This window comes from Acanthisitta chloris, unplaced genomic scaffold (assembly GCF_000695815.1).
Source record: "Acanthisitta chloris isolate BGI_N310 unplaced genomic scaffold, ASM69581v1 scaffold22830, whole genome shotgun sequence".
Taxonomy (NCBI): Eukaryota; Metazoa; Chordata; class Aves; order Passeriformes; family Acanthisittidae; genus Acanthisitta; species Acanthisitta chloris.
Genome location: NW_008651401.1, coordinates 1 through 9,755, shown reverse-complemented (window position 1 = coordinate 9,755; position 9,755 = coordinate 1). Strand labels below are relative to the sequence as shown.

General features: G+C 58.7%; 1 protein-coding gene across 3 annotated transcripts in view; it reads left to right on the top strand.

Moving 5' to 3' along the window:
* LOC103800827 (myosin regulatory light polypeptide 9) overlaps nt 1-5,539 on the top strand; it is a 6,559-nt gene extending 1,020 nt beyond the window's left edge. The window contains exons 2-5 of one of the 3 annotated variants that reach the window (XM_009073215.1): nt 2,068-2,071; nt 3,650-3,853; nt 4,918-5,079; nt 5,275-5,539. In XM_009073215.1, coding sequence (XP_009071463.1) covers nt 3,670-3,853; nt 4,918-5,079; nt 5,275-5,447 — 519 coding nt within the window. In that variant the 5' untranslated portion in view covers nt 2,068-2,071; nt 3,650-3,669 and the 3' untranslated portion in view covers nt 5,448-5,539. Of the gene's footprint in view, nt 1-2,067; nt 2,072-3,649; nt 3,854-4,917; nt 5,080-5,274 lie in introns of those variants that run through there. The other 2 variants (XM_009073223.1, XM_009073230.1) reach the window with 2 other exon arrangements.
* The last annotated feature ends 4,216 nt before the right edge of the window (nt 5,540-9,755 follow it).

The following is a 9,755-nucleotide window of genomic DNA, read 5'->3' as shown; positions in this document are numbered from 1 at the left end:
CTACCCTGACCCAAAGCATCCAGCAGATGCACATCATGCCTCTGGCTGCCGGGATGTGGTGGCACAGAGGAGCTGGCTGGAGTGGATGCTGTCCCTGCCCAGCTGTGCTGGGAGTGGCAGGGCAGCCTTGCTGGTCCTGCGGTTGCATGACAGCTTTGGAGGAGCCACTCTTGGCAAACCCTTAGCAGCATGTCCCTGGAGATCATAGCTTCTGAATACATGTGCACACCACAGGGGCTGCTGCTGCTGCCAGGGGAGCAGCCCTGTCCTCTCCCTGCCCTCCTTTGTGCCACCCAGCGCGCCACAGCCTGATCAGCCCAGCAGCAAGTTCCCACTCCTTTGTCTTCCAGCAGGGATAGTGAGCTGGACCAGCACAGGAGGAGCTGCAGGGAAGGGGAGAAGGCAGGAGGGAGGAAGATGGATATGGGACAAGGCTGCCTGCACTGGCAGCACTGCCATGGCCCTTTGGCTTGTCCCACCCTCCCCAGCATAGCCAGGAAGCAGCACCAGGATGGAGCTGCTAGTTTGGTTTTTACCAAAGAGGAAACACATGGTAGTTTATATTTCTGATAACTGTGGGTCTTTTCCTCTTTCTCTGGAAAACTAAACTATTTACTAACTTATGAACTCTTTAAGCCAGCCCTGTGGTCCCTTGGGCGTAGCTTCTAGGTGGAGGTGGCACAAGCCTTGTGGCGCAGGAGGCTGGGAGATCGTCCTGGCAGGAGCAGTGGCAGAAGGACAAGGGATTAAGGCAGCTGGTGACAGGGCGAGTTGGTGATCAGGTCAGCATGTGGCTGTCATGGTGTCACCCGAGCACTGACCTCCTTGGCTGAGATCTGCAGCTCCTGGGCTGGAGCACCTGTGGGATGGGACTTTCAGCACAGGGTGGCAGGAGAAGGACCAGTCTCAATGGGTTTCCCTTTTACCAAGGAGGAAGCTGGAGGCTTGGTGGCTGCACCGTTTGTCTTAGCCAAGTCCACCCTAACATGCAGGGCATCATGGCTGTGTGTTCCCTGGGCACAGGGTGTTTGGGAATCCCAGGAAGCATGGCCTCAAGCACCAGGGGAGCGTAGCTGTCACACCCTTGTGCAAAGCAGGGACCACCCCAGCCAAATCAGTCCTTGCTGCAGATCCCTTGCGTCTGATGCACACAAACCTTTCCCCACACTGACCCAAAAAAGTCTCTTCCCAAGTCCCAGCTGGCCCAAGGAGGCTCTCTAACAGCAGAGATAGAATAGCTGAGCTGGACCTTGGGAGTGAGCATCTTTCCAGGGCATATTTTGGATCAAACAGCAGATCTATGGTGCTGTCCAAATCATACTTAATCCCCTTAAGGAGCACTGTCCCTCTGGGGAGGGTGCCAAGCTGTATTGCTGTTAGTCATAGCTGGGACAGGGTAAATATTTGGATAATATTAATTCATGTGGTGAGAACAAAACTCCTGCTTATGTCTCTAATCTTCTGCTAGTAATTCTGCTAATAATTTGGTGTGTTTTGAAAGCTGAGCCCAGTGCTGTGGGCCAGTGGCAGAGACTGTATTGCTGGCTCTGACTTGGCCTGGTGGAGTTGTGGTGTGGAACTGAGCTTCCCCACGCTGCTGCCATGGGATGTGACCAGCACACGCTGCCTGGGGATGTCACTTGCACACTGTGGTGCCTGGCAGGGCATGCAGAGAGAGGTTGTCCTTCTGCAAAGAGCTTCATTGTGCAGTAGTGCTGGAGGAAGCAGCGGACAGTTACGGGTTTTGGGGGGTGAGGTCTCCTGCCCATCCAGTGTGGGCACAGCTGAGCACCCCAGTCCTGCTGCTCCCCTTGGCTGGGCACAGCTGAGCTCCCCAGTCCTGGGCTGGCTGGTGGCAAATGTCCCTTCCCTGGTGGGCACCGATAAAGGATGGAGGGTTAGGGGATGGTGGGGTGATTGATGGCTACTGTCAGGTGCTGGGTGCAGTGCAAGGGAGAGGCTGAGGGCCGTGTGGATTCCATCCCAGGCAGGGTGTGTCTCCTGAGGACATGGGGCATGTCCCATGCAGATGAAGGCCCTGCTTAGGCTTGGTGGATGCTCCCACAGTGAGGTGGGAGAGGGTGTTGGGGTGCAGGGAAAGTCCTCAGCTTGCTCTGAGCTTGGCTGGTGACCATGGTGTCAGCTGAGATTTGGCACTGCCTGCTGCCCCCAGCACAGCCCAACTAGGGAAGCCTGGGGACCACAGCAGGCTGGGGACCAGGCTGGTGGTTGCCACAGCCCCTGCCTCTGCTACCCCTTGAAATAGGGGTTAGCAGGAGAGGATGGTAAGAGCTGAAAAGAGGGTATGGTGTGGGGAGTGCTGGAGGAGCTATGTGGGACAGAAACACGAGGGCTCTGAGCAGTGTCCTACCCTGGGCTGACCTCGGGCCAGCCTGTCCCACGGGACTGTCCCTCTGCCAAGCTGGGCTTTGCTGGCATCCTGCTGGTAGGATTCCCCTGGGAGCAGCCTGAGCATCCTCCTCTCAGGCAGCACTGGTGGTGGTTGGCAGTGCTGAGCACCCATCCAGACCCCATTTGTGTCCCCAGCACCCACAGTGCAGTGTCCTCAACACTGACTGCATCCCTCAGCCTGGCAGCATGGGGATATCCCCAGCCCTTGCCTGGAGGCTGTGAAGGGGTCTGAGTGCTATCCCAGGGTGGGAGTGGGCTCTGTGCCCCAGCCCAGCTCTGCTGGGGGAAGGAATCCCCAGTCTGGATTTCCTGACTTGGTCCTGCCTTGGTGGTGCTTGGGGCCTGCATGGTCCCTCTGCCATTCCCTATGGGACACACATTGCCCCAGCTGTGTCCCCAGAGGTCTGTCCATCTCACAGCTGCCCCCCACCGCAGGCTCTCTCCTTCTCCTGGCATTCACTGCCTGTAACAACACCAGTCCTTTGCACCTCACAGTCCTGGTGCCGCTTGGACACTCTCCTCTGCCCCACAGGGGCTCTACAGCCCCCCGAGGGCAATGGTCCCCTCTCCCCTTTGCTTCGCGGCCCTTCCCCTGGGCTCCCCGGGCAGGGAGGGCAGCAGCAAGCGGCCTTTGACCCGGCAGGAGGTGGGATGGATGGACGGATAGATGGAGGGGGATGGGAAGCAGTGGTATGTGAGGAATGTGCCCGAAGTAGATAACCCCTTCCCGCTGGGTGCTGGGTGCTGGGGCTGCTCCTGCGCTTCGACATGGAGGGTGCAAGGGAAACCCACTGACCCGGGCTGGGTCCTAGGAGAGCCCTGCCAGAGAGAGGGGAGCCTGGGGGGGCATGGCTACACTGCCCAAAATGCCAAGTCACCCACCCCCACGGCCCCTGGGACTGGCACCCAGCTGGGTGCTGCGCTGGGCATCTCTCCCTGTGCCTGGGATGCGGAGGAGACACACAGCAAGCAGGTTTGGGGGCTGCCTGCAGCCCTTGGGGGACAGCCCTTGGGGAGGGGTGCAGTGAGCACTGCCTGCTCAGGGGACTCATCAGAGCCCAAGTCTTGCCTGTCCCCACTTCCAGCCCTGCAACTGCCTTATCTCCCAGTTGCCAAACTGAGTGATGCCCAGGGAAACCAAGGCACAGGACTGGAGGTGCCAGGAGCTGTGTCCCTGCCCCTGCTCTGCCCCCTCCCCTGGCTCTGCCTGTCCCCAACCCTCTGCTCCTGCCCCCAGGTACCACCACAGCCGACAAGATGTCCAGCAAACGTGCCAAAGCCAAGACCACCAAGAAGCGCCCCCAGCGCGCCACCTCCAATGTCTTCGCCATGTTTGACCAGTCGCAGATCCAGGAGTTCAAGGAAGCCTTCAACATGATCGACCAGAACCGCGACGGCTTCATCGACAAGGAGGATCTGCATGACATGTTGGCTTCCCTGGGTGAGCAGACCCCATCCCATGGCCCCTCTACCCCAGCACCTCCTCAGGAGTGGGGACAGCTGCTGGGTGACCTCCCCAGTGCTGGAGATCAGCTGTGGTGGGATGCCTTAAAACCTGGGGAAATTTCTCTGCTGGCACCAACTGACCACAGAAGGTGTGTTTGTGAGGCATCCCAGGGCAGTAGCTCAGTGTGTTGCTCTTACAGCTGTGCTCACCAGAAGGGAAGAGACCCTTGGGGCTGGAGAAGCTCTGCCCTGGGAGCAACCACGAGCTGCAGCCATGGAGTATTTGAATAGTCTCACCCCCGAATGTCACCTGGAGTTGTTCCCCATGGAACAAAGCCCTCCCGTTACTCTCAGCCATGGTGACAAAGGCTGGTCCCAATGCTGGTGTGATACCTTGACTGGTTGAGACTTGCAGGTCTGTCCCCACTCCCCGCCCAGAGCCTGTTCTCTTTTGCTGCAGACCATGACTGCCTCCTCCCTCTCCCAGCAGTACCTCCATTACACTCTGGGAGGTCTGTCAATGATTGACCTGGCAGCCAAACCTGTTCTGGAGGTCCTGCCTGGCCGTGGGAGGGATCTCCCTCCTCCTGGTGAGCTGAGCTCCGGGAGCAGAGAGGGGCCAGTGCTGGGGGCACAGACCTCAGCAGAGGAGGTTAAACCATCCCTGGTGCACCCATGGTGGAAGAGTGCTGGGGACATCAGCAGCACAAGGCTCGTGTGCGGATACTGCTGCCCCTCTCCTTGGGGGAGCTGGGTGTCAGCTGCCAGGGGAATGGGAAAAGCTGTGGGTTTGTTCCTGGTAACCCCCAAATTAATTACTGCATCTCCCCCAAGGCTGAGCCTGGCAGAGCTTGGTTCCAAGTATGGATTAAAGCATGGGGAGAGATGCTGAGAGAGGGAGCACTGGGCACTGTGAAAGCTCCTCCCCGTGTTGGTGGAGTGGGTGAGCATGAGCCAGCAAACTCATTTGCAATGAAGCAAAGCCCCATCCAGCTGTGTGCATGGGTGGGAGTGGAGGGGCCAGGGCCCTGCACTCACATCTCTGCCTGTGTCCCTCAGGGAAGAACCCCACTGATGAGTACCTGGAGGGCATGATGAGCGAAGCACCAGGGCCCATCAACTTCACCATGTTCCTCACCATGTTTGGGGAGAAGCTGAATGGCACCGACCCTGAGGACGTCATCCGCAATGCCTTCGCCTGCTTTGATGAGGAGGCATCAGGTACAGCACAGCCCCCCACACAGCCCCTCAGGCATGCAGCCAGCACAGGCCTGGGGCCAAATCCCCGGGGACAGTGCTCAAGCAGCTCCAGAGTGGGAGAGCTGGGCAGGACAGTCTTCAGGAGAGGTGGGGAAGGTGCTACTGCTCAACCCTCCCACTGTCCGCTCTTAATGCCATGCCCTGCCCTCCCTGCAGGCTTCATCCATGAGGACCACCTGCGTGAGCTGCTGACCACCATGGGGGACAGGTTCACTGACGAGGAGGTGGATGAGATGTACAGGGAGGCTCCCATCGACAAGAAAGGCAACTTCAACTATGTGGAGTTCACTCGCATCCTGAAGCACGGGGCCAAGGACAAGGACGATTAGAGCCCAGGGCTATTCACCCTTCTGCCTCCTCCTGTGCACACCCCCTGCCCCTCAGCCCCTCTTGCTTCCTCACAGCAGGCTCCCCCCACAGGAAACACCCCCAGGACCAGCACCCCGCATCAGGACACGCTTGGAGGGGACACACTCCTGTCACTGTGCTGCTGTGTGCCAGACAGCAGCCGCAGCCCTCCCCCCCAATACCTCTCCCACCCACAGGCTCACCTGCTGGGCCCCCCAGCCTGGCTGTGACCCCCCCAGCAGCCACTGACCCCTTCGAAGCTACCATGCCACTGGTCCCTGGGGCCAGGGTGAGCATCCCCCGCTGGCCTGCGGGGATTTGGGCTGGCTGGAGCCTGAGCGAGCCCCATCTCGAGGCTCTAGCACAGAGGGAAAGCATCTCTCCCCACTCCTCCCACACTCTCCTCCTTCAGGAAAGAACCCCCACTTTGTTCCTCCTCCCTGGCTGTTTTACGGCTTTAGAGCCTGAGATCTGAGGGATTCGGGAAGCAGCATATAAAGCCTGTCGGGTGTGATACAGAGATGTGCTGTGTGTGGCTCTGTGGCCAGTGTTGCTGCCCATTGGGCCTGGAGGGTGTGTTTGGGCACTGCACCTCCCCACCTCGTTGCCACTGTCAGCCAGGACCCCTTCCAGTGGGGCAGCCTGTTGTTGAAGCCAAATTGCTCCACATCTGCGTAAAATCAGCTTGAGCATCGTTTTCTGCCTTTGCTGGTGGGATCAGGATGGCTCTGCTTGGCTCCTGCGTCAGGCTGAGCTGACAGACGCTTGGCAAGGTGATAGCCTTGCTCCCACCATCAACTGGTTCAGGGTCCCAGGGGCCTGGCTACCCTTTTGTGTCACCCTGAGCAGGTTGGGGGGAGGAAGGGGCGAGAGACAGAAAGGGTAAGAAATGGGGAGGGGGTTTGTCCCCTTGGTTGGTTATTTATCACCACCCTGACAAGGGTGTGGGAGTGCAGGGGGCTCCCGCCTTGCAAAGTTGCTGTCTTAAGTGCTGCTTGAAGTCAGCCCATCTCCCTGCCCTCGAGGGATGTGTCCTGCAATTCTTTATTTCGAATGGAGGGAAGTGTGATGACAACCCACACAACCTGGTGAGGCCACAGGGCATGGTGGAGATGCCACCAGCAGTGGGAAAGCTTGGATGGGTTCTGTGGCTGCTCCATGGGGACATGTTGCTGGGGTCAGAGATGTCAGAGACCTGTCAGGCCACAGGTGATGTTCTCACCTTGGGAGATGAGCCATGACTGAAGAACTTCTCCTTGGTCTCAGTGCTTCAATTTCACAGGCACTGCCAACATCAGGAAGAAGGAACTAAGTTGTCAGGGATAGACATGACGGGCCAAACTCACACTCTGCCAGGGAGCTCCCCACGGTCAGGCCCATGCACCTCCAGCCTCACAGATGCCAAGCTTCTTTCCTAATTCCCTGCTGTGCCAGGGAAAACCTGCAGTTCTCCCACTTCCAGAGCAAGTTCCCAGGTCTGAAGGCTGCTGTGGGGGGCAGGATGATGTATAAAACCTCCTTCACTGGGACACTCAGCAAAGCAAATGTCACACAGATGTCACTTTGGGGTAATGGGCTGATGCTGGAGCTGTGGGCAGTCTGTCTTCTGGGGGCAGCTGCATCCAGGAGTGATGTTTAGCCCCACTGACCTCAAGAGATCACCTTGCATGATCAGCTCAGGTCCTTGCAGTGCTGGGACTGGGGTGGACCTGTGGCTGTCCCAGCTGTGGGCACTCCACTGGCTCCAGCTGGGAGCTGCCACAGGCTCCAGTGTGGGGCTATCAGAAGTGTTACATCAAGCAGCTGCTGAAGCTACTGAGTGTGAGCTGCCTCTTCACTGGCACAGCCATGGTGACACTGTGGGACTCTCAGGACAGAGCATCCTTCATCCCTGAGGCAGCAGAACAGAGGAAATTTGTTACGGGACACTTGAGGTACATATGGGAAGAGTAAATAAATCTGTTTCCACTGGCACAGGTTGCCCAGAGAAGCTGTGGCTGTGCCAACCCTGGAAGTGTTCCAGGCCAGGTTGGACAGGGCTTGGAGCAAACAGGTCTAGTGGATGGTGTCCCTGCCCATGGCAGGGGGTGGAATGAGATGAGTTTTAAGGTCCTCCCAACCCGAACTGTTCTGGGATTTGCTGATTCTATGAAATCCCCAAATTATTTGGGCTCTTGTGAGCCTCATGAAGTTCAGCCAGGCCAAGTGCAAGGTCCTGCCTCTGGGTCAGGGCGACCCCCAGCACCAGCACGGGCTGGGGGCTGGGTGGGTTGAGAGCAGCCCTGGGGAGAAGGTCTTGGGGGTGCTGCTGGGTGACAAATGGGATGTGACCTGGCAATCTGCCCTGACAGCCCTGAAACGACCTGTGTCCTGGGCTGCATTGGAAGCAGCGTGGGCAGCAGGTTGACCTGACCTGACCCGTTTCAAGGTATTAAAAAGCACCAAAATAAAACAAGACATTTAATTTCAGAAGTGTTTGCTTGGGGCAGGAGGACATCAAGTTGAGCAAATAAGCTCTTTTGGGTCATTCTAGAGGAGCTGCTCACAATGCAAAAGTGTTTCCTGATGCTTGGAGGGATCTCCTGCGTGTCAGTTTGTGCCCATGCCCACTGAGCCTGTCCCTTAGCACCACTGGGCAGAGCCTGGCTCCATCCTCTCTGCACCCTCCCTCTGGGTGTTTATCTACACAGATGAGATCCCCTGAGCCTGCACTGCTCCAGGCTGGGCAGTCCCAGCTCTCTCAGCCTCTCCTCATGGCAGAGATGCTCCAGTCCCTCCATCACCTCCACAGCCCTTCACTGGGCTCTCTCCAGTCTGTCCCTGTCTCCTGCACTGGGCAGCCCAGCCCTGGGCCCAGCACACGCTGGAAGAGTCCCCCCTGCCTCCACCTGCTGTGACAGGTGCAGCCCAGGACACCCTAACCCAGGAGTGTTTGCTGTTCTCCAGCGCTATGAGCTCCATTCTGATGTCCCCAGAGCACCACAGCTCCTGTTTCCATGGCCAGTAACACAGGTTAGAGGAATATCAGAGAGGCATAAGGTATGGCAGACATATGTCCTGCTCTGTGGTCTCTGGGAAGGACAAGAGAAACACCAGAGCTTCTCCATGGGAAGGGGCAGAGGAAAAGGAGGGGCTGTCGCACCCAAGGTCCCAGGACTAATCCTACGGGGACAATCCCACCCTGAGGGCTGGAAGAGGGTTGGTGGTGTGTGGTGGCCCTGAGCAGGTAGCAAAACCTGCTGAGATGAGTCAGTACACTGGGAAGCTGCCTGGGGATTCCCTGGGGTTCCCAGAATCCACAACCCCCCATCCGCCCCAGATATATCCAGCATCTCCCCTGAGGCTTTTGTTGGGTGATTGTTGTTCAAATTGCTGAGGTTTAATAGTATTATCATGTCAATGGCCCTGGCCAGACTCAGCAGGGCTCAGCTTGCACAAGCCCAGAGTGGGAACAGGGCAGAGCGATGCCCCACAACCCCTGCCCAGTCCCCTCATTCCCCATCAGCTGGGAGCTCCCTGGCTCCTGTGCCAGGTGGGACTTGCCCAGGGGTTTAGGCTGCCCACATGATGCACTCAGGCACCCTGGGAGGGTGTCCCTGGGAGGGTGTCTCCGACTGCGTGTCCCTGTGCAGGTGTCCCCGGGAGGGTGTCCGTGTGAGGGTGTCCCCGGGAGTGTGTCCCTGTGAGGGTGTCCCTGACTGGGTGTCCCTGTGAGGGTGTCCCCGGGAGGGTGTCTGTGTGAGGGTGTCCCCGGGAGTGTGTCCCTGTGAGGGTGTCCCTGACTGGGTGTCCCTGTGAGGGTGTCCCCGGGAGGGTGTCTGTGTGAGGGTGTCCCCGGGAGTGTGTCCCTGTGAGGGTGTCCCTGACTGGGTGTCCCTGTGAGGGTGTCCCCGGGAGGGTGTCTGTGTGAGGGTGTCCCCGGGAGTGTGTCCCTGTGAGGGTGTCCCTGACTGGGTGTCCCTGTGAGGGTGTCCCCGGGAGGGTGTCTGTGTGAGGGTGTCCCCGGGAGTGTGTCCCTGTGAGGGTGTCCCTGACTGGGTGTCCCTGTGAGGGTGTCCCCGGGAGGGTGTCTGTGTGAGGGTGTCCCCGGGAGTGTGTCCCTGTGAGGGTGTCCCTGACTGGGTGTCCCTGTGAGGGTGTCCCCGGGAGGGTGTCTGTGTGAGGGTGTCCCCGGGAGTGTGTCCCTGTGAGGGTGTCCCTGACTGGGTGTCCGTGTGAGTGTGTCCCCGTGTGGGTGTCCCTGTGCAGGTGTCCCTGTGCGGGTGTCCCCGTGTGGGTGTCCCTGTGAG